General features: G+C 39.8%; 1 protein-coding gene across 4 annotated transcripts; it reads left to right on the forward strand.

The window, feature by feature from the left end:
* The first annotated feature begins 411 nt into the window (after window positions 1-411).
* LOC101173457 (FERM domain-containing protein 4B) lies at window positions 412-24,152 on the forward strand. 4 transcript variants are annotated; one of them, XM_011474758.4, is made up of 11 exons: window positions 412-846; window positions 14,443-14,578; window positions 14,656-14,789; window positions 14,874-14,993; window positions 15,760-15,949; window positions 16,053-16,106; window positions 16,190-16,325; window positions 20,947-21,099; window positions 21,181-21,914; window positions 22,139-22,259; window positions 23,386-24,152. In XM_011474758.4, exons 2-11 carry the CDS (start codon window positions 14,476-14,478, stop codon window positions 23,486-23,488), a joined length of 1,848 nt encoding a protein of 615 aa, XP_011473060.1. In that variant the 5' UTR covers window positions 412-846; window positions 14,443-14,475; the 3' UTR covers window positions 23,489-24,152. The 4 variants fall into 4 exon arrangements, with proteins under 4 accessions (XP_011473060.1, XP_078804092.1, XP_078804090.1 ...); XM_078947966.1 differs by having other exon boundaries at window positions 22,142-22,259; XM_078947964.1 differs by lacking the exon at window positions 412-846 and adding an exon at window positions 8,734-8,863.
* The last annotated feature ends 477 nt before the right edge of the window (window positions 24,153-24,629 follow it).

Here is a 24,629-nt window from a genome sequence, read left to right on the forward strand (position 1 = left end):
ATCAATTTATGAATTAATGACACAAACACATTTTTGTGTCTTAATATTTTATTGACCCCCCCCCCCTTTTTTTCTTTTCTTGAAATCAATCAATCTGTTACTTAATGTAAGGTGTCTGTTCTTTAGATCTACTGTAAGACTGCAAGATGAGGATCCAAAGCACAGAGAAAGAGTTAAATCAGATGCACTGTTATTATCCTTTACAGATGAGACAATTGTGTTAGGTCACACATTTATTATCATCACTTATCCGCTTTTTGTGAAACCGCCATGTTGCTCATGTCATGTGGTTCTAAAAAATTGTAAGTTGTGTATAGCTAAAATAAAAGCTACAACTGGAGTAAACTGGATAGAAGTAATGGGAACTGATCGTCGTCGTCAGACGTGCACTGTGCCGTTTCTTTCTTTTTCACCGGTAGTCACACTGGTATCCATGGGAGACAGCCCGTTGAACCTGCTCCCGATCGTACCACTTTAACTAGGGGTCGTTGTCTTTACAAAATACTTCCAGTTCGTTATTTAACTTTTGTTGATGTGTGAGACAAAAATAAATACTTGTTAGGTTTCTTTTAAAATCAAGAATTTCGTATGTGGAACTTCAATCGAAATATTTCCACTATTCTTTAGATAGTTATGTACAAGCAGAATGTTTTGCGGAAGTGGTTTAGTCGGTAACGGTGGGACCAAGCGGCGGAACGAGACTTTTTCTTGTGTTTCAAACAGGCGTACTACCTGAGTTCTCCTTCGTGACTTTAACATGTTACCTGGTTGGAAAGCAAGCTAACAGAGAGCAACTATCAACGCGGGGGCGAGTCTGGGTCCAGGCCAGCTGCTTTTGCAGTGCAGGTAAGAAAAGCTTTGGTTGCGCCTGAAACTGTTGAGTTCCCACCCCCCACCCCCCGACACGCTACTTGAATACAGGGATCCGTCTGTCACATTAGCATAGCCTCGAAGTTAGCTTGGAGTTGAGCTGCTTTGCTTGAGGTGCTGTAAAAGTAAAACATCAGTTACAACTTAACTCCTTATTGTAACAGTTTTACTACTTAAATCACGACCCCCCCCCCCCCCGTCTTCTATTTATTTTAGAATTGCTTTGAATTGATCAGAGTATGAATCGATGCTTACGAGAAAGCACAGCAAAGTGTTTCGATTACATGCATTGAATGATGATGATGTTTTAATACGTATTTCGAATTGAACAGTGAAGTAAGCATGAGTGAGATGAACTGATACATTGGAAAGAGAATGGATCAATGCTCAGTGAGCACAGCTTCCTTCCTCCCTTAAGTTAACTGGCCCAAACGAAACATTTTCATGATTTCTTTGGAATCATACAAGCTTCTTCCAGCTTAAGAGTTACTTTGCAGCTCGTTACGCTTCATATGTATGGAGTAATGGTGTTGATCGATGAATCGATTTCTATTCCTACAATTATTTCCTAATCGAATATAAGTAACTTAAACAATCAAAATTTTCAAATTTAGATAAATTGATAATCGTATTTGGAAAATACCATATGGATTTAGGTACAATAGGTTTATATGACTATAAGGGAAAAACGTCTAAGTGCATTACAGCGGACAACACATGTGATGTCAGCAAAAACTGATCAGTCCATCATTCCAGTCCAATGTGTGGAATCACTTTGACTTTAGCATACAGTGACCATACAGTTTTTCTAGAATGTTCTAAAAATGTTCCCTTTGGATCATTTGGATGTGGAAAACAACAGTGGACTGAACTTTAGGAAACTAAAATGTGACTGTATTTGACATTCATTCTTGTTTACGTGTTTGTTTGTACACATATTTAATTTACACTTGATTATCTTGAAGAAACACAAGGAATCTGGAAAACTTCACATACACTGTTCAGAACCTGCAGGTATTTCTCTCTGAGTCACACTGGTGGAAGTTTTGGCTAAAGATGTCCTGTAACTATTATAGGTCAGAGAATCTGATCTAATCGGATTGTTCAACATGAACCAATATCAACTATGAATTGTATTGTTAACCACAAATTATAATAAGAATCAAATAACTGTTCAAATGAATCATTACAGCTCTAGTATTGAGTCAGTTAATGTTGCTTATAGTATAGTTACATTGTAGGTCATTCATATCCTTATAGCATTCAGTCACAATTACTAGGAGTGAATTATCAGTTCTTCTGGGATCTTTGTCCTTGGTCGAATTGTACTTTGCCCTGACCCAACAAAACTACTACAAAACAAAAAAACAACAACAAAAACACAGATTTTATGAACTGAAAGAAATGTCACATTAGTCCAGCCTTTATTTCACTTTATTTCATTTCACTTTGTAGATGCAAAGTGTTTGTGTTAATATTGTAAAGATGTAGTCCTGCTTTCACACTGATCCTGGATAGTCCCACCTCTGTTTCTACTGAATTGTTTCTTTTACATGAATTGTTTAAATTTCATTTCTAATTTTAATTTGCCATTCGACAAAAACATTATTTGAAAACTGTAATTCCAATTCTCTTGGACTTTACACTTATTTGGCTTGTTATCGTTAATGTTTTTGACACATTATAGTCGTGAAAATATGTAATCAATTAGTCTATAAATCTTTCTCAGTTGATTATTATGTCTTCTATCCAGTTGACTCTGTGTGGTATTTAAAAATATTAATAATAACATTAAATGTGCTCATATTTCACCTAGAGAACCATCACAACCATCACTTCTTTAAAACCTACACATAGTAAATTCACAAACATGACTCACTTTACTCACAACTTTGTGCCATTCTCAGCATGTTTTTGAGGTTGAAAGAATGCTCTTCTATTTTTGTTGTGCTCCAAGATAATGTTGCAAAGGGAGCAAAAGAATCATTGTTCCTTTTTCAAAATTGGGCAAGGAGAGCAATCTTTAGCAGTGGTTTTTGTTGGAAACTGGGTGGGTCTGTCACCCATGTCAGCATCACCATCACGAGGAAGTAGAGACTATGATATCGCACGGTAGGGACATGTTTGATTTTTCAGACTAATGATGATTGTTTGAGCCTCTAAACTTTAATAGTGAGGACGGTTGTATTGTGGAACTTGATCAAAATTATTCTAATTGGCCAAAGTCGTGGCAAACCTGCGGGATTGGTCAAAGTTGCTGTGTTGAGAAAAATGGGCAAGTCAAATGTGTGCCTCATCCCCCACAATTTTCTTCGTTTGAAAATTAGTTACTCTACTGTGCAGACGTCATGTGCAGTCATCGGTTTTTATATTTTGCATCCAAGGAGCCAGACTTTCATGGACTTATTTGAACTGGTCTACAGCACTGGTCACACACACATGGTCAATCTGCTCCTTTTCCCTTTTGATTTTATCGTCAGTCTTTTTGTTGCTTGGCCTGCTTGTTCAGTCAGCTTTACCAAAGTAAAAAAACACAAAGTTCGGTCACAAGGACAGACTTTACATTTTCTTAAATTAAAGTATTGCTCCAGATCACGTAAAAATTATTTTAATTTTTTTTTTTATCTCTTTTGGGCAAAATTATAAAAATGAGGGCTGGAAGTGTTTATTGTGACTATAATATGAGACAAAATTTGTCATGCAAATGTCCTTCAGTTTTTATTTTGCATCTAATACAGTTTTAAGATATTGCACAAATACTGAAAACACTTTTCCATTCTTTTTATGGTAAACTTTTTAGAATAGTAATATTTTTTATGTTCCTGAACTTTTATTGTTTGAGAAGACAGGGTCAAGGCCTACTCCTTTAGCCATAAATGTATTGTTCTCAAGTAATAATCTTACTTAGAGAGGGGTTGAAGAGCTCTTCTGTCACAGCTTTAAGAGGGATCAGCCTGACTGTCCAATTGCAGCCAATAAAGAAGCTCACTGTAATCAAATTAGTGGGATTCGACCTCTTGCTGTTTGTTGAACTAACATGCCATCAGGTTTTTCATGCATGTTGGAGTTGTTATGTCTAAACTCGCAATATAGTGCATCTAATTGTTGTGTGAATGCTTCAAAGCATTCACACAACAGAAATTGTCTTTCCACTTTCAGTATGTTTTACTCCACGTAAAGACCTGTGCCTTCTTTAAGCTATGTGAGCTGATTTTAGTATCACAACATTGGGGTTGTTTAGGAAAATTCTACTTACACCCTGTTAGTTTTATATGTACATTTGCTCTTACAGTTTTGTCATCTGAGGTCATTCTTTAAACTGGGCCATCTTGGTTCTTTGGTATAAAAAAAAAAAACAGAGGCTGTTCAGTAACTATACAGTTTTTAGAATCAGAATCCTTTTATTGTCATTGTACATGGGGATACAATGGAGGAACAGGTTGTGTTTAGCCTATGAACTCATTTTAAGTGTTGTTGCTGTTGGGTTCTCAGCATTAGGTTTATGACCTTGTAACTTTATTACTTTAAAACATACCGCTAGCAATAACCATAAAACTACCAGTATTTAGGAATGTAATGTAATGTATTTAAGGGGTAGGAGCAGAAAGGTGGCAGTAAAAGCAAGGGCCATTCAAAGTCCTACTCATCTTTTGATCTATTGTCAATCTTTCCCAGTAGTCTTTTAATGATTATATAAGTTTGCTTCCTTCCACTCCCTTTCAAGCAATATTTAATTTTATGTTTGATACATCCTTGTATGTATCTGCTGATTGTATTGTTTTTGTGTATTATTTTTACTTGATTGCTTGAAATGAACCATCTCAAATCAAATAAAAATAATTATTATGATGCTGATTTTACCGTATTTTAAATACAAAAATCTGTTGGACATCGTTTGTGCAGAGCAGCAGGAGTTAACAAAAAATTGCCTCTTGAGTTGTGGGCAGGACAGTTGGTGTGGATTAAGCCCGTCCCTACTTTCCATCATCCCTTTTTTTACACTCTCCCCCGCTAGCTTACAGCCCCTCACACCCCCAACCTAACATTAGCGGTTGCAACAAAAATGGCGAGCAATATCAGAGCTATCCAGCCGTACAGTTTGCATCAAGATTCCAGCTCAGATGAAGAAAGCAAAGACGTTCATGGATCTATTAATCTGTCAGTGGATGGATCAGGCCCTGCGATGGACTGTCCAGAATGTCCCCTGCCTTCACCCACAAGTGGTGGGGATAGGGTCCGGCAGGTCCGTGACCCCGAAAGGGACAAAACGGTTAAGATATGAATGACCATGAATGGACTCATCAGGATGGGGCAGAGCAGGGAGCCTGTGACCCGCTGTTGTAGTTGCTACTTCATAGCTTTTTTCAACAGCATTTTTTTGTCGGCGCCTGATTCATGACAATTTGAATAAAGAGATACTCAGAAATATGTCCATCATACGAAAAGCCCCACAAGAACGTGTTAAAAACACCAATTTGTCATTGGAGGGGGTCTTTAACCTCTTCAGACCTGGCATCTACATGTGTGGACATCATATTTTGGGTGAAACAGACTATGAGTTTCTGCTTTTTTTTTTTTTTTGGGGATGCTGGTGTGCCGCGGGATTTTTGTCAAGGTTAAAGTGTGCCGTGGCTCAAAAAAGGTTGAAAAACACTGCTCTAGTAGGTAATGGGTTTTTGTTCCTGTTGAACCTCAGAAAGGTTTCTCTGTGCTTGCAAGATGGAAAGACAGACCAGCTTTTCCTTCAGAATTTCATCGTGTACTGCAAACAGTAGACTACACTTTTTAGCTGCAGGTGCCTTCATATCAGGATGTGGCTGTTTGGTGGATGTGTCTGCTGCAGGTTCTTGTGGCATTTTTATGACACTAGAAGACGTGTATTAAGAAAATTAAGGTCAAATAACATTTCTGAGTATTTTTTATTCAACTCCACACACGCCCACAGCTCAGAGGTACATTTTTAATGAACTCCTACCATTCTGCAGTAACTGTCCTAGAAAACAACACAGGTTTTTAGATTTTGGCTAAAAACGGCATCCTTATCATTAAAAGACCACTGGGAACGATTTGAAAATAGATCAAATGACCACTGGAGTGGGTCTTTAACCTCTGCCAAGAAACAATGGTTCCTGTAGCTTGTTTTGCACTAACAAAAATCAAAATCCTTATATTTTATTTTCAATCAATTTTTATACTTAACATGTAAATAAATTAAGCATTTAAATAAAGGATTTATCTTGTATAATTTGGTTTAGTTAGTCTATATAGAAGCAAACAGTTATGTCAACAACAATATTATTCATAGTTATTTGCCTTGGATCAAGAATGGCTGGCCAGGACACCATTGAAGGGCTTTTATCAGGGGTGGGCAATTATTTTGACTCGGGGGGCCACATGGGGTTCTAAAATTGGATAGAAGGGCTGGACCAGGAGCAGATGCGTGGAGTGAGAAGGAAATAACATGGAATCTGGATGAAAACATTTGGATTAAAAAATATATTTTAAAACAGAACATTTTAGAGTTTTTAGGTTAAAACTTTTGTTCTCAGTTTAGAGCCAATTGCACCAACGGCTTGATGTTCCTCATGTAAGACATAGAGAAAGGCTGCGTTTATGTGGTGTTTAAATGATCTTAAGAATAAAAAACAACAAATCTTCCAACACCACATGGATGCTAGAGCAGAGTCCCCAAACCTTTTCTTGTAACTCTTTTTCTTTAAAACTTCAAACTTCCTTTATCTTTCTTTATTGTAAAGCCCTATAATTTTTTATTAATTCATGATCGCTTTAGTAAAATAAATATCAGAATTTATGAAATAAAAAAATGACCAAATAACTGTGATTTTCAAAGACAAAAATTCAGGAAAAAAATATACTGATACATTAAAAAGAAAAGACAACAAATAATGGATCCTTTCCCGTCATTGATAAACTTAGACTTTGAGGGCTGCAGCTCCTCACACGTCTCACGGTTTGCACTAAAACTGAGCAGCTGTGTCCTGCACTTCTGTTTCTCATCCAGTAATAATGATAAAAAGGAAATTTCCATGTCTTCTGCTGCAGCTAAGCATTTATCTGCGTTACCTTTTCACCAGAACAGAGTTCCCTCGTTTATTGCAGGAGTTACGTTCTAAAAATGACCCGTGATCGGTGAAATCCACAGAGTATGATTACAGACATAGATGGCAGTAAAACTCCTCACTGCCCACTTCTACACTTTTTCAGACAGACATGAACATTTTTACCCTTTTCTCTTGTTTAAATTCTCAAACCTTCATAGAAATTAAGTCCAGGATCTTAGAATGAAAACAGATCTGATCGCGATCACAGATTTCTGTAGACCTGAAGAGCTCCGCGTTTCTGTACAGGAGACACACGGAGGAGATTGAGTGACTAGGTTTAAGCCAATCAGGACACAGAACAGGGTGCGCTGTTTGAAAAAAAAAAAGCAGCATAATCGCTCTAAAAGAATAAGCGAAACCGCAAAAGATGAACTGTGACGTAGACGTAGGATTTTAGAGGGTTTCAGGTTGGAGCACAGACTACAGAAGGGTGGAGTAAAATGCCACGGTCTTTATCGTGTGGCCAGATAAAAAAAATAAATAAATACATGGGTCTCTGAAGTTGTTCAGTGGGCCGGAGCAGACATGGAGGCGGGCGGGATCCAGCCCGCGGATCACAGTTCGCCCACCCCTGGGTTATATCATGCTATTCTTAAGCTTTTATATTAAACAATATCCAGATAGATGATAACAAATTACCTTTGCACATCTGCTCAGGTGCGGGAGAAGAAAAGATGGCACATTGCTGCATTCCCGGCATGCATTTTAAGTACGTCCAAGGCCGGATTTTGTTGTTGGCCGCGTGTTTAAAATTTAACTTAAAGTTCAAGTCCCATTAGTTGTCACGCAAATGTTTTCTCTGACCGAGTTGAAGGCTGGTTGTCCCGCATTAACCAGAGAGGGTAAAAATAAAAACATGAACAAAATCAGGGGACCTTTTTTATTATTGCCGTGATAAAAAATAAGAAAAATATCATAAAGTTCAGGAGGCCCGAGCAGTGTTGCTCCTCATCCCGCAGCGGCTCTCTGTCTCTCCGCCAGCTCGCCTTCTGAGCTCAGCGCTGGCTGCACGTATTTGGAAAATTACATGCAAATAGTAACTTTCTTCATGGCATTTCATTTTATTTGCTGTGTGAATTCAACAATCTCCCTGTGCTAGCATCAAATCAGTTTTAAGGCACAGCTAGTGCTGCTTGCTGCTGCAATGTAGCCTAAATTATAATGTAATTCAAAGCATTTTTCATGGACTTAGCAAAGTTCTTTTTCATTTATAATTTTATTAAACAGCAGGGTCTGGTACACACATTTATTTTGTCATTCCACACGTTCAAAAAGTGTAGATTTGGAACCAAAAATATGTCACTTTTCACCATTTCTTTATCGGTAAAGATAAACTTTTCAGAATAGAGACTGTCAGTCATTGTCGTCCAAAAATGATTAGAGTAGATTAGAGTCAGGTATTTGTCTGAAAACAATGTTTAATACAGCTGTGGTTTGTGCTGTATTCTCAATTTTAAAATTAATACTCTCAGGTTAATACCCAGGATAAATTATTCCAGGATGATTTCTAATGTCTGAAACTGAAGTAGATCAATAGTATGTGTCCTTAAATAAGGAAACAGTGACCTGTGTTCAACCTGCTTATCTGGTTTGACTGCAGATGAAGAGAGGAGTGTGAGAATGAGGAAAAGATAGTTGTGAACAGCATTGCAAAGCTAAAAGCAGCATGGGCTGTTTATGGCAGAGTGGTTGGGGTTAGTAGGGGGCGTAGCCACTTCAGCTGAAACTCTTGCAACACCTAACAGGTTCCCTTAGAACAGACAAGAGACAGCATTGTTCCAGGAAGCCCTGGGCTTGTGGGAAAGTCGGAGCAGAACTCGATACAAGCAGAACTTCACAGATAATTGATAGATGCAAAATACCTTTACGAGGTATGTCTTTTTACTGTCTGCATAGTTATCTGGCTAGCAGTTTTTTATGATTTCAGAGAAAAAGTGTAAACTTTGCATTGTAATGTATATTCGTTTCAGTATCATGGAGTCTGAACAAGTAATCATTGACTTTTTTTAGATAACCATTCTGTGACAAATCATAAATTCTCGAAAAATACAGCCGAGTTCTTTATGTCTGCTCTTTGTGGTTTCTTTCTTTAGTTTTTTAACTTATTGGTTGGTTTCCAAACATTCAATAAAAACTGTATTCATCCACAAGAGATTTAAACCACAAGCTGTTTTGCTCACTGGTGTTTTTTTGCATTGCATCGTAAAAACTTGGGGTTTGATGGTTAACCAGCTTGCCCCCTCCCATACACCCCACACGGCTGCCTATGTCCGGTTTAGTGGTTAAAAGAGAGGAAGGACTGAATGGATAGAATGATGTCTGCCTCATAAATAGAATTCTGTCATCACAGAATCAAAACACTTTACTGCTGGGATCTCCATGGTAGCCCATGATGTGATACATGTGTGGGTGGGAAAACGACACTTTTACAACAATAACTTTGCTCTGTATTTTTGGCTTTTCACACAGTCAATGAAGTGTTTAATTTTCTATCACAAATTAGTTGATTCTGTTTTCTATAGCACAGCAGCCAAATGCCCCCTGTAACCCCCTCACAAGGGATGGAAATGTGTTTACATTTTTTTATAAAATGAAACCTCATAAAAGTAATTCCTAAATGGAATGAACACGTCTTTGTCATCTAACTGCAAATTTTAATTCTAAAATGCAGAGAACGCAACAGGAGATTTCCTAATTCTGGCTCCATGTGATCACATTTTATATTAAATCATAACAAAAAACTGCCTGAAAACATTATGAGGTTTTGGATTATTGACATCATGTCATTGACAGTAAATAAAGATACAGCGCTCTCATGGGGGGGGGGCTGGCAAAACAGCATCTCTGTAGTGTTGCAAAGACAGTATATATAATATATATGTGTGTGTATGTACATATAGAATTAATAAAATACTATATATATATATATATATATATATATATATATATATATATATATATATATATATATATATATATATATATATATATATATATATATATATATATATATATATATATATATATATATATATATATATATATATATATATATATATATATATATATATATATTTATATATATATATGATATTAAATTAATACTTATTTACTTAATATTTATTTATGTCCTATTTTGTTGTACCAAAGTCCGGTCCCTGATAACAATCTCTGACTTTGAGTCCATGATTACATGTAAGTGATACACGGAACAGCTCGTTAGCGTAGGATCATAGCATCAGTGCATAACAATACTGCAGTCTCTAAATCAAAACAAGTCTGGAAGATTTATCCTCCAGTTCTGACTGGATCCTGTTAGAAGTCACATCATGCCCCGCTGCTTCATCAGCCAAAACGCTACACAGAGGTGAATTAACAGAAGTGACAGGGGGATACAGGATGCAGCGAATAGTGTGCGCTTTACACTTGGCTGCAGCTGGTAGAGCATTAAACAATTAAAAATAGCCAAAGACATGGTACCCATATATACCGTGGAGAAGACTGGGTTTATTAATTTAATTAAAACCTTAGACCCCAGATATGAGCTGTATTGTTAATCCTTTAGAAAATGGTGCTGCTCTTAAGGCGAATGTTTGTCTCCTTTTAGACTATAAAGTGTGACTTAAAACACAGCTGGGACTTTGATTCCAAGAGTGTGTTCATTTATTTATTATTTATCCCAGAAATGGGGGTTACATTTGTCTTGTGTTTGATTAAATAAAAGCAAAATTTGATTTAAGTTGTCTGCAGTTTGTACTTATTGCTTTCCTTAAATAAGGGGAAGGAATCGGAAATCAGATAAAAATAAATAAAATCGGAGATTCAAGCCCGGTCACTGTCACGCCCCCAAGAGTCATTTACCCCACTGTGATTGGTTGCTTTGTCAGCTCCACAATGAAAAAGTGTCATTCATACAAACTGGCGGACACATTAACATTAAACTTTCATATTAAAGCGGGGGCCGCAAAATATCATCTTGGGGGCCCGCGGGCTGCAAGTTTGAGACCCCTGCTGTAGACTCTGGCACTGGTACACTAGCCGCAAGTCGGAAGAATGAATCATTAGTTCGCTTGCTCATAGCTCAGACGCACGCACACATCAGGTTGTGAAGATATTTGTCTCCGTTTCCTTCCAACAGATGTTTACGCGCGCTCGATAATCTCTAGGCCCCTCCCCCTCCACGCATTTTAGCCACTCACAGTGGCTTTCCCTATTCTTCTCACACGCATTGGCCGCCTCACAGACAGGCATCACTCAATTAAACGCGAGTGTGTGCTCGCGTTTGATGAGTGTGTGTGCGAGTGAGTGTGTGTTTGCTTGCGCTCGCGTCTCATTGATTATTTCATTGCTCATTTCATTGATCATTGACGTGCCCCTTCCACGTTTAATGTATAAAAAAACACGGAGGGTGGGGGATGCAAATTTACTGGTTTTGGTCGCAAAATGCGACCATTTGGTCGCAGTCTGGAGCCCTGGGTGTTTTGGGGCTGTCGCCGGGCAACACGGACTTTACTCCCTCCCTCCAAAAATATTTTATGGGGTTGAGATCTGGAGACTGGGTAGGTCACTTCAGGACCTTAAAATGCTCCTTATGAAGCCACTCCTTCCTTAACCGGGTTGTGTGTTTGGGATTGTTGTCATACTTAAAGACCCAGCCACGTTTCATTTTCAATGCCCTTGCTGATGGAATGTTTTCACTCAAAATCTGAAGATACATGGCCCCATTCATTCTTTCCTTTACACTGATCAGTCTTCCTGATCCCTTTGCTGAAAAGCAGTGCCAAGCATGATGTTTCCACCCCCATGCTTCACTACAGCAGGTACAGTGTTCTTTGAATGCAACTCAGCATTCTATCTCCTCCAAACATGACGAGTAGAGTTCTTACCAAAAATGTTCTATTTTGGTTTCATCTGACCACAGGACATCCTCCCAATCCTCTTCTGGATCATCCAAATGGCTCTCTAGCCAGCTTTGTACGGGCCAGCACATGTAGTGGTTTTAGCAGGGGGACACGTCTGGCACTGCAGGATCTGAGTCTCTGGTGGTGTAGTGTGTTACTGATGGTAGACTTTGTTATTTTCATCCCAGCTCTCTGCAGGTCATTCACTAGGTCCCCCCGTGTGCTTCTGGGATTTTTGCTCACCGTTCTGATCATTTTGACCCTGGGGTGAGATCTTGTGGTGAGCCCCAGATGGAGGAAGATTATCAGTGGTCTTGTATGTCTTCCAATTCCAAATAATTGCTCCCACAGTTGATTTCTTCACACCAAGCTGCTAACTTATTAAAGATTCTGTCTTCCATGCCTGTTGCAGGTCAACAATTTTGTTTTTGGTGTGCTTAGACAGCTCGTTGGTCTTGAAGAAATTACTGCAGATATACTGCAGAAGAAATTCATGCTTTTGGTGTTTTTAACATAGCATTTTTAGCATTTTGCAGCATTTTTCACATGATGGAGGACAAATATAAAACAATTTAAGAATAAAACTGCATTACTGAGTATTTACTAATTCAAATCAGAGCAAAGAAAACATGCTGTTAGAAAAAGCTCAAATTAGTGACATAACAAGAGAAATGGGTGAACAACAGTCACCCTGCTCCACCTCATTCTGATGCATCCACCTACAGACAAATAGATCCATAAGTGTTTTTTTTCCTTGTCTGAGCTGGAATCTGGATCTAAACTGTATCGCTGGATAGCTGCAATTTTGTTCGCCATGTTTGTTGCACCGCTAATGTGAGCTGGGGTTAGTGAGGCTTGTCAAGATACCAGCAGAGGGTTACTCCCATGCAAACAGTCCCGCCCACAACTCAGAAGAGAATTTCTAATAAACTCCTGCCGCTCTGCAGAAATTAGGTCCTAGAAAACGCACAGGTTATTTACATTTTGGCTAAAACCTGTATAATCATCATTAAAAGACCACTGGAAATGCTTTGAAAATGGATACAAATATAGTCGGAATGGGACTTTAAATTGCTTTACTGAGCTAGAATTTAAGCTAAAAAATAAAAAACGTATGAAAGTTTTGTGATTAGTAGATTTTTTTCATTCTCTCCAACTGTCGGGTGTGTGCACACGGACCCAAACTGAACAACTCAGATGTACATTGTCATAAACAAAAACAACTATTCTTATTTGAGGTGTGCTACACCTATACACATATTCAGGAAGACTTTCTATATTTTTCCACAGAACGGCTGGCCGCACCGGCGCGAATATGGATTTTTTGTTTTGTGTAGGAACACCATTGAAAAAATCCAGTCGCACGTGTGACCTTGTACATGTTGACAGAGGCTACGTTATTCAGTTTGTCACAACAGCAAGACAGTAGAAAAGATGAAAGTGATTTTATAGGTTCCTTTAACCTGTGTGGTGAATTTGATCATTCTGAAGCCTGGGATGAAGCAGAAAAGAGAGAGAGGAGCATCAGCAGGAGGCATGAGTAGGAATTGATAAATGAAGATTTTGGACTTAGTTTCTCCTTACTTACTTAATCACAATTAACACAATGATTAAATACCCCTTATTTCAAGTGTTACCAACTTTTACATTTAATTTAAATTTCTTTGCAGTATGTCCGAATAGCCTCCCAGAGCTGCTGTTTGGATGTGAACTGCCTCCCGCCCTCAGAGATATTTTGCTTGAGGTTGCTCCAAAGATTCCCAATAGGGTTGAGGTCAGGGGAGGATGGGGGCCACAGGATCAGTTTATCTCCCTTTCTGCCCATAGCAGCCAATGATGCAGAGGTATTCCTTGCAGCAGGAGATGGTGCATTGTCATGCATGAAGATGATTTGGTCACGGAAAGCACGGTTCTACTTTTTCCACCACAGAAGAAAGTGGTCAGTCAGACATGGTCCACTCAATATCTCCATTCTCCTTCAGCACCTGGTTAAAGCTCTCAGTGGATTTGGGTTTCATGGGCTCATCTGGAAGTCTCCAAGAGACTCTCAAAATACTGTGGTGTCCGTTAAGGCTGTTTGAAGCCAGCGGTGCAGGTGTGTTTGTTCGGGAGAAGAACACAGTGATAGGCAGTTGTTGTCGCTCTTTTTCTATGGGTTTTAGAGAAACTCGAAATTGCAAGATGATTTGCATGTACGTGTTGTAAATTTGGCAAGTTGATTTACGTACCTGTAGATATTAAACTGCAACGTTATTGACGCACAGGTAGAGAAGAAGGCGAGTGACTTTTTAGCCAATCAGAATGCAGAACACAATGCACGATGCAAATCCGTGAAGTAGCGAAACCGTGAAAAGTAAACCACGTTATAGCGAGGGATCACTGAACTGGTGGAAATTAGCGAAATTTGCATTGTTTTCACTTTTCTTGTGATCGATGTTCTTTTGTGCTCTGTCTTTTAAATAAATATACTCTTAAACCTTTAGTCAAAACTTGTCATTTGTATTAATAATTTTGGACTTGACTGATGTTGTTTCTAACCTCCTCTACAGTTTATTAAAGCACAGCCAGGAAGTGACATTACCATGGACTTTACAGAGATTTCTGCCCAACCGACCAATAGATTATCCAGTGTTGGAAGCAAAGATCCAGTAATATTGACAAGCAATGCAAGCCCCATCTCAACTGGTAACCAGTAAGCTGTTCTATCAATGGTTAGAGCTTAAAAGTTTGCGGTGTTCACTTTTGTTTTTTGTTTTTTCCAGGTTCTGCTGACTCTGAAGTCAGTGACAAAAAGAGGAAAGAAAAGATTGCAGAGTTAAAAAAAAAAGGAAAGGACCTTCAACAGATGCTGAATCAAAAAATTGAAGAATTAAAAAGGATTTGCCTAAGGGAAGCTGTACGTGTCTTTGCTTTTACAGTAGTTTAAGTGTCTAAGTCTAAGTGATATAAATTTGATGTTAGACATTTATCTTATTTGCAGGAGCTTACCGGTAAATTACCAAAGGAATACCCTTTGGACACAGACGACGAGAAGGTTCCTCAAGTACCACGCTGTATTAGAGATCCTTTCAGGCTGAATGATCCGCCCCCTTGGGACAAGGTTAATGTGTTGTTTTTATATATATTTTCATGTGTTCTGTTATTTCTTTTACTACTCAGCTTAGACTGTTGTCACATGACTATGTTAGTTTTCTTAGGTTTGCGATTAGTCACCTGGATATTTAAAATGGAAACCAGCATTTTCGACAGTATTTGAAGCCCAAAATGATATCATGCTCTTTGGAAAACATTTGCTACGAGTTATTTTTCGTAACTTGGTTGAAATTGTGAAGGAACACTGCTGTCAAAAATGATCATAAGGAATGTGTATTTTTCCTCAAATTCAATTAACAATAATAACCTTTACTGAACCAGATAAAGAACAATTGAGAATATTTGAAGGTAGATTGTGTCTGTTAGGTGACATAAGGGATATTTAAAGGTTTTTTTTTTTTTCAAAGTAGGATCATTGACTGAATTTAGAGAGAATTGCACACAAAGTCAGGTAATTAGTGTTTGGTAGACTAATAGATTATTTGAACAACACCTTTAAGATGGTAAATCTTTGACTATTCAAAAGCAAACATGTCATTGACAATATCTACATAAAGTGCTGCCTGTTCCACTAATATGTGTTCCTTACAATTTACAATTTAAATAAGAAATGATCAACATTTCATGATTGTTTAATATTTAACAGCCTGCGATTTATTGCCAAGCTCACAATTCAACACAAAGCACACACTTCTTTATATTTTGTGCTGTTTATCTTCACTTCGTTATGAATTCTCATCTAACAATACACATGCTGTTTGTTTCCCCAATAGGACCCAGTTTTTAGGGAATCAGACAAGCAGTTTTTAAGTGAAGGCGACCTCTACAAGACCGTGAAGAGTAAGAGGAGGGATGATTACATGAACGCTGTAAAGAACCAGGAGGAGAGTGAGAAACCAATAAATGGCCAAAAGATCGCAAAAGCAAGAAAAGCCACAAAGGGGGTTTCATTGGTCCCAACAGGTAAATTACTTGCATTTAAAAACCTTTGCTTGTTCTCCATTATTTACACAATGTTTGTAATTAGTATCATTGCAGTGTTGAAAAAAATGTTTTGTTTTATCAGATGTCCACTCTTCAGCATTCAGCTCTCCATCACATAGTCTCTCTCTAGATGATGGTAAGTAGGGAAAATGTCTGTTTGGTTCATTGTGTCTTTTATCTGTTATTAGTTCATTTGAGTGAGCTGCTATTGTCTTCTAGATTACGATCTTGGTTCCCAGAGGGAGCAGTTTGGAACAGTCCAGTATTCTACAGTTCTGCACCATGCAAAAACTCTGCACATTCCTCAAATCAAAGACAGACAACCTCCAGGAAATGACCAGCTTACAAACAGCAGGTAATGGCAAAACCGGACACTCAGCTGAGATTTTCCTCAGGGTTCGTCTGCAGCGGCATTCCTGTCTTCTACCCTTCCTTTACCCATCTTATCCTGCAGGAGGCCTCAGTGAGAACTGTGAGGGGGGGAGTGTAAAACCCCTGAGGTTTCTGCAAGTAGATATTTTAAACAAACTCCTGTTCAAACACTACCGGCATCATTTGATTTTATTATTGATCGTTTTAATAACAGACTGCTATAGAGGAAGTGGCTCCAATCAAGACAACATTACGTACCACTTCTAAAATGTCACGGAGAAACGACAACATTGTGTGAAAAGAATCTGCAGGAGAGCAGAGAGGAGATAAAGGAAAACATAATTGAGAACCTGTTTAGGAAATTTCAAAAGAAGAACTCGAAAGCTACAAAAACTCAGACTAAGAAGTCTAGTGGGTTTCTCAGATCTCAAGTACCGTAATTTCCGGATTATAGAGCGCACCCGATTACAAGCCACACCCACCCATTTTCACGTGTTTAACTTCTTTTGTACATACACAAGCCGCGTCAGTGTACAGGCCGCATGCATTACGCAACATGGTCAGCCTGACAAATCACATCCTGACTCCCAGTGTTACGCCCCCTTTGTGTCTAGGGGCACCGAGGCGGCATAACATAAAAAAAGTAACGTTTTGGCTAATAATTTAACTGTAACAAAAACACCAAACAAATGTCTCCATAAAAATATGTCAAATTTATTTACAAATAAACAACCAACAAGAACTAAAAGTGAAGCTAAAAGGCTTCAGGGTGAACCCAGGCCAAAATAACAAACAAAACCCCAACTAACTGAAACATGTAATCTTACCTGTACAAAGGAAAAGGAAAATAAAGACAAAAACTAACCTCCTTAACCTAACAAAAACAGGAGAAAACATGTACTAAACAAAATGGCGGTTCACCCCTACAGCTTCACTTAACATAACTATAAACCAAAAGACTAATCAGAGTGGGCACAAACAATACAAACTACAAAGAACTACAAATACAAAATACTAAAGTGCAACACACAACTAAACAAGAGGTGAAATCAAAAACAAGATGGAGAAGAGGGCCAAGCTGCAGTGGAGACTGTTGCAGCAAGGCTCCCTTCCCCCCGACTGGATGTCCAAATGGTGCTTTTACAGCTGCCTCCACCAGCTTGTCCAAATTGAGGCCACACCTTCATGCACCACACCTGTAAATAATCACAGACATACAAACAAAGATCCACAAAACACAGAAGTCCCACTCTAATAAAGAAATAATACACAAAACACAGAACAAACCAAAACCAAATACGGCCACAGCCGTAACACCAGACTGAGTGCAATTCATTAGCACACTGCAGGAGCAGATAGCATTGCATCAGCTCATGTGTTTGAATACACCCACATCTGCCAAACAGCATGGACCTCTATTCTGTTCACAAGTTCCTCAGTTATGGTTTTTTTTATTTATTTTTTTTACTTATTGCCAATCTAGGTATCATACATAAAATTACAAACAGTAACCATATAATCAACATTACATCCCTCAGTTATAATGAGGAAATTTAAATCCGCGATTCCCCATTTCCCATGAGTCTTAGGGGCTAAAGGCGGGTCTAACCCCCAGCTCGCCACACTGTTGTTAGTGTTTAAAGAATGAGCAGCAGTGGATGGAGGGGTGAACGGGAGAGCATCTCTCCTTCCACTTGTGTCGCGGCAGCATTATGGTGGTAACGGGGCTGGTTAAAAAAACACACCAGTAAAATAAAGCAGCGGCGACTGAAAAGCGCGCGCCTCAGCGCGGCGCGTGCGTCAGATATTTCCTTCCACAACAAACACTGTTGCTCCGCGGACGCCTCTGCGCTCCGCGCTCGCCAACCGTGCTCTTTGTCTTCCCTTCCTATCTTCTCCGACACCCCTTGCCAGGGCGGCTCCAAGGAGAAGCGATTCGTCCCCATTGCGCCGGTGGAAGGAGCGAATCGTGTCTGTGCAGAGCAATCGGACTTAATACTGAACATTTTGTGGATGAGGGGCGGATGAGTTACGTGTGGGAGCCTTCAGACTGCCATCGGTCCGCAGCTCTATGTGAACGAGCAGCAGGAGAACATGTCTCCAGCTTACACGGAGGCTGTGAGCTTTTCAATGCAAAATTCCGCTCAGTCCAAACGATCACGTCAATTTGTGTTTCCAGTCGTGTCCCGACAAAATAAAGGCTGATGTTATTCCCACATATTTACGTTCAGCCAAGCTCCAGATTGCAGCTTTTCCCGCATCGATTCATGTTCATCCAGGCTAAATGTTGTTAGTGCATGCTAGCCTTCACCTAACCATACTTCCGGTTTCGTTCTGGCAGAAAAAAGCACTGACCACACAGATTAAAAATAAAATGAGCGAACAGGCGTTTCATAATAACCATAACATAGCAATAATAAACGTACGTTTAAAAGATCATCTCGTATATTACGGAGCTGCTAAATAGATGGACTAGTGTCACTATGACTCTGAGGTAAATTCAATCCTGAGCATGCGCTGTTCTCTATGTCGCGCAGCAGAGCGGCTTTTCCAAACCCGTTGGTGATGGTGGATTTTTTCACGCTGCTTTTAACGATTGCTTTTAACTTGAAAGCTGCATCATATTGTAGCGGCGATCACGTGCACGTTGGGTCTAATGGCACCAAAGGGTTCTGGGATGCGGCCGGGCATGCGTGTTTCGTTTTGTTGAACCGTGTCTAAGACCTGAAGTCAAGTCCATGCTGTTTGGCTGCTTAGAGGTGTGTTGAAAAATAAATGCCTCGTTGCTTGGAGTTGGATAGAGTATTCAACCCATGCTCTGAGTCCGCAAGTACGTTCATGGCGGCCGTCAATTAAATCCATAAATTAGGCGCGTCACTGAATAAGCCGCAGGGCTGTGAGCGCAGGAAAAAAGTAGCAGCTTATAGTCCGGAAATTACGGTAGTTTTACCTTGATCAATACTTTTATGCAAGTATGTATTCATTCTCCTCAAGAATCCACTTTAGGCCCGATACAAAAACAAAGTGCAGTTTGTTTTGAGGTATTTAAAGCATTTATTTTTTAGGGGGGAAAAATCTTCTGTTGCTGTATTTCCAGTCAGAGGGGTTCTGTATTGTCCGCCTGATGGCAGTAAGCTGAAACAGTGATGTGGGGGGGACGAAGTCCTCAATGATGACATTGGCTTTCCTTCTCACTTCCTCTTTTCATGGAAAGCCATCTTTGTCCAGATCATGCAAAAACAGCAGATTCAATTCAGGAGATCGCTGGGAAGCAGGAAGAGAGAAAAAAAAAACAGTTTCTGATCTTCAGCATTCTGTCTCTAGTTTGTGGTCCACTTCATTTATGAAGCTATACAGAAGTCTCCACCATCAACTTTGTGTTTGGTCTGCATCTCTGTCATAACAAAATAATAAAAAACATCTACCTGTAAGTCTGCATCTCAAGATAAACTCAGGAGTGCAAGAAACCAGATTAATTTATTCTTGAACTTAGAGGCCCCGCCCCCCAGGCGCTGGAGAAAACCAGCCAAAGCACGGTTGCTATGAAGATAGAAGAGGGTTAAATGAAGGGGAAATTACTTGGAACAGCAAGAGCATAAAACAGGAGGGAGGCTTACTGGGTTGATTAGAGCAAGCTACAGGGAGACGAGGGGCGGAATTAAGTCTGTAAGACAGTAAATGGAAGGAGGTGTGGGGACTTACGAGGCTTTGGGCGAAAATAGTGCGGCAGGGAAACAGGAGCAGACAATGGGAGCAGCTGGCAGCAGGACGCCAAGGGTGGAGGCTGGAAATCAGGCTGAGTGGCGAACAGAACAGGTAGACGAGCTGGCAGCAGAAACGGAGCAGATGAGTTGCCTGAATGCTCACAGTGCAACAATCCGGTAAAGAGTGAACGGCAGAGGCAGAGATTTATAGGAGCGGGCACGGGTGAAGGAAATGTGAGACGATGAGCAGCAGAAGGGCAGCTGCTGCCGTGACACAGGTAAAGGTAGTTTGTTAAATTGATGGGACATCTCCATGTGCTCTGATGGCACATCATTCAACTTCATTAGGAAGTTCTGTGTGTTGGTAAGATTTGGAGTAGAGGTAGGTGGCTGCCCCGCCGGCAGACAAAGTCTACCTGCGAACCATGGACTTGTTACGCAACTGCTTTAGCAAAGCTTTGTCTTTTTCATTTATTGTTGGTCAGTTTGACTTAAAGGCAGCTTTCCTGCTTGAGAATTCTTACTTCTGTAGACTTAAGTGGCTAGTACATTTTACATCCTCCTCTTTTATTGTCCCAATCAACCCTTAAATACTGTATCTAAATATTTTTTACCTTTAAATCATTAGGTTTGTTTTATCCCTTTAAAAGATGTGGGTTGTGCATATGGGGCTGGTCTTTATCTAATTCAATACGCCTATATCCAAATGAACTACTTTTATAAATATTATGTCCAGAAAAATGGCGGATTTTCTTAGCTTTACTGTACTATGTGTTGATCAGTGAAAGCTGATTGGCTGATTACCTACTCTTCTTGGGTAAAGGTAAAGAAAGTAGCTGTGCTGGTCCCAGTGAGGAGGGTTCTGCTATAAAGAGACACGTGCTCTATGTTTTTTTATAGATTGAACCAATCCAACTATAAATCCCACCACTACTGTCAAACTGATGCCAAGTCAAGTTGCAGCACTCGGTCAAGACCAACTTCCAGACGGCCAGAGGATTCCAACTTCACGTCACCACGCCCACTCCTCTCCTACAGCAACGTACAGCTCAGGTAGACCTCAACAGCTAACTTTCTTTATTACCATGTTTTCAAAAACACACTTGATAAGTGATTGTTCCTATTGATGTATAGGTTGGAGAACAACCCCCAAAGTTTCCGTCAGTGCAGTGGGAGTCTGGAGTCCTTGTCTCAAATAATGACGGAGACCAAAAACACCACACCGTCCTTTGCCATTTTCCCAGCTCAAAGGAGCAGCAGCACGGAGGCCCTTGATGACGTCTCCTCCTACACAAGCCAGTCCAGTGTTGAATACAATGCTCCCGCCAGTTGCACCCACAGACGTGGCTACAGAAAAGACCTTTACAGAAACACTGGTAGCATGCCAAATCTGGTTGAATCAGAACCTTCCTGCTACCGGTACCACCCCCCCACTCAATGCTCAACTGCCTATTATGTCGCAGGGTATCCCAAATATGGAAACATTGAACCTCACTTACCTTATGGTGGTGAATCAGAGAGATACTATGATTTCTATCCACCCTACCACCTCCCACAAGGACCTCATTACAGGGACAACATGTACAGTCACTATGCCTCCAATGACATGGACAATGATTCATACAACCCTTATGCCTCAATGGGGCCAGCTGGGAACCGTTTTACAGCCCAGAGCTGCATTCAGCACTCTAAGAGCATCCAGAAGGCAGTGGTGGCTGAACATCTGAAAGGCTGGTTCCAAAGAAATACCACGCAGAGACAAGGAACACACAACTATGACTATGATGGAGTCTACAAGCAAATGCGGAAGTCTCAAAACTCAGCTGTGTTCTACACCTACAACAACAGGAACATTACCTCCTCAACAGGTTAGACTACAACTTTTTTGTCCTGGATATTTTTATCCTGTTCAACAAGTTATTAAATGACTGTAGCTCAGTGTTTAGCAGTCCTCGTGTTTTTGGGCAAAACACTTCCAACTTAACTTTACCCTAAGTGAAAGAAACATGAATGTCCTTTGGGAGAAAAAGTTTGCTAACTTCTATGTATCTTAATGTCTTCTTGCTGTTTGATGACTGGTTACATTTTTCAGCAGTGTCCTTCGCTTCCTCAAATGGAAATTGGAACACCTACAGGAGTGATGGTCCTTCATTAGATGAGCCAGATTCATACCTTTATAGTGCAGCCTCCAACAGCTTCTCCACCCACAGCAGGTGAGATAACACTTATTAGGTTGAAATGTTCTAGAATGAAAAATAACACAGATGCTGGCTATCGATAAAAGGAATTGGTATAAAATATTAGGGGTGTAACGATACGCCAAAATCTCGATTCGGTTCGGTTTAGAACTTCAAAGGGCTCGGTTCAGTACTGCTGTTTAATTAATCTTATCTATCTATCAATCCATCCATCAAGCCTGGGTGGCAGATATGATCACCCGGGTGGCGGTCGTTTTCTATCTGCTACCATGCAGGTGTTGGAGAGTTCTATCTGCCGCTGCTGCTGCAGCGGGGGTCTTGGTGTGGGGATGACTGGGCACTCTCCCTCCTTCTTTTTACATTCCATCATCCATTTTTAGAGGAACCTAAACACTCACTTGAGAACAGGTGTTAGCTCACCTTTGCACTAATATTTTGCGTGGTTGAATGAAATGTTTCACAGTAGTTGGTTTGAAGGCATAAGTATGCATGTGGGAACATTATTTGTATTGTGTAGATGTTGATATGTGAACATTTTTGGAGCCAACAGGTATGTTTATGACATTTGAGTGTGTGTGTGGAGTGTGTGTGTGTTGACAGGCCCCGCCCTTATAGACGTGTATCTAAACCTCACCGTAATAAGTATAAATATCCAGAAACTTGTTGCTTTATGCTGCTTCATGGTTTTACCCCCCTTTTCTATCACCTTCCTACCCCCCCCCTGTAATATCCCTCTCTCTTCTTCACGCCTTTCCTTTTCCGTCCGGTCCAACACAAAAGATTTTCAAGTATGATTTAAAATGAACAAAGTTTGGCCTCGATTACAGAAGGGGTTTATTCAGACATACCTCTGGTTTGTCAGAAGATTCACAAAGTAAAATATGTCCAACACAAGAGGCCCTCAGCTCTCATCTGTTGGACAGGACAAGTTTAAAAAAAAAAAAAGACATTTTTTCTGCACATTTGCATGCATGACAATTGCAAGGTTTCCCTAAAGCAACCTGTTCCACTGTGATCTTCTTCAGTGTCAGAGGTCTTTCTTATGCTAGCTTGCTTTTGCAGAGTGCTGTTAATAAAATTGAAGCTGTACACATTTTTTTATTGCAGGGGGTAACAGATTTTCATTTTGTGTTTATTACAGATCCTACATAGATGCATCCCACAGCAGCCACATGCACAATACCACAACTCAAGGTGACCAGATATGCTGGCATGAAGATTCAAAACCAGGAACTATAGTTTAACTGCCTGTCAGAGTGCTGGTAAATTCTTCTTAAGAGTTTGTCATTGAGCCTTAAACTGAATTGATCTGCTGTTTGAAGAGTATGGTTGCCAAATGAATGCAAACATCAAAGAATATCGGGATTGTGAGAAGTTATGACGGGCGTAAAACCCTCTGAAGAAGACGGCAGGCAAGCCATTGAAACGTGTCAACTACCTCTCTGTCCTTCCGTTGTCTGATAGAAAAACCTCATCGACATGGAAGATGAAAAGAACTGGATTTCTCTCAAATGAACAGAAAGGAAATCCGTTGCCATCTTTGACTTGTGCTTATTTTGGAAACATTGATTTTTTTTTGGTTTAATTTTGGGTCATTTTATGAAGAAGTGTTCTTTGACTGATGCTGCATTGAAGAAGCAGCAGCAGTCAAACGTGTCAAAGGTCAGTAAACGTCTCTTAGTCTTGAAGTTGAGAGACGTCATCTGGACTTGTGTAGCTTCATCAGTGTGCTGACTGATATGTAAATAGTAACTAACCAACTTGTTAGTGTTCTAAATATCGGGGTTGTGGTATTTGATAGAACATTTTTTGTAAAACAGAAAAAAATAATATATTGGTCACAATTGTTAAGCTGGTTCTTATTAATTAGAATAATCCTATTTGAATAAAGACAAAAGTTTCTGTTTCTTTCTTCTTCGATGGTATTTCTTTAATAACTTCAGAAACCAGAGTTCAGGGCTGACAGGATCAGTCTGTCAAAGAGAGCATGAGAACAGTTTAGAGATTGGTTCATACCCCCCCCCCCCCCCCCTTCAACTTATTTGATTAAAACAGGCATTTTTAATCTCATTCATATTTCATGAACTCTGTCACTGTGTGTGTTACACCTCTTGGTTTAAAAGTTCCATGTTCAGGTAAATGTGCCCCCTCCTGATGGATTTTCTGTAGATTTAAATTTTTCTAGGAAGTCATCGTATGCATGAGGAATGCCTGTCTGGGTGCAGACATGCCACCCCTCGTTCTCTGTAGTCGTGTCTTGCTCAGGTGGACACCAAGCAAACAACAGCATTACTTCCCCCCCTAGGCCTTCTTTTGAGTGACGTGCTAAGCTTTTCATGACCAAACTGCACATATTCATGCTGAAGGAGTCTGTAACGCTTTTGC

The sequence above is a fragment of the Oryzias latipes genome, chromosome 5, assembly GCF_053564925.1.
Source record: "Oryzias latipes strain Hd-rR chromosome 5, Olatipes_Hd-rR_3.1".
Classification (NCBI taxonomy): domain Eukaryota; kingdom Metazoa; phylum Chordata; class Actinopteri; order Beloniformes; family Adrianichthyidae; genus Oryzias; species Oryzias latipes.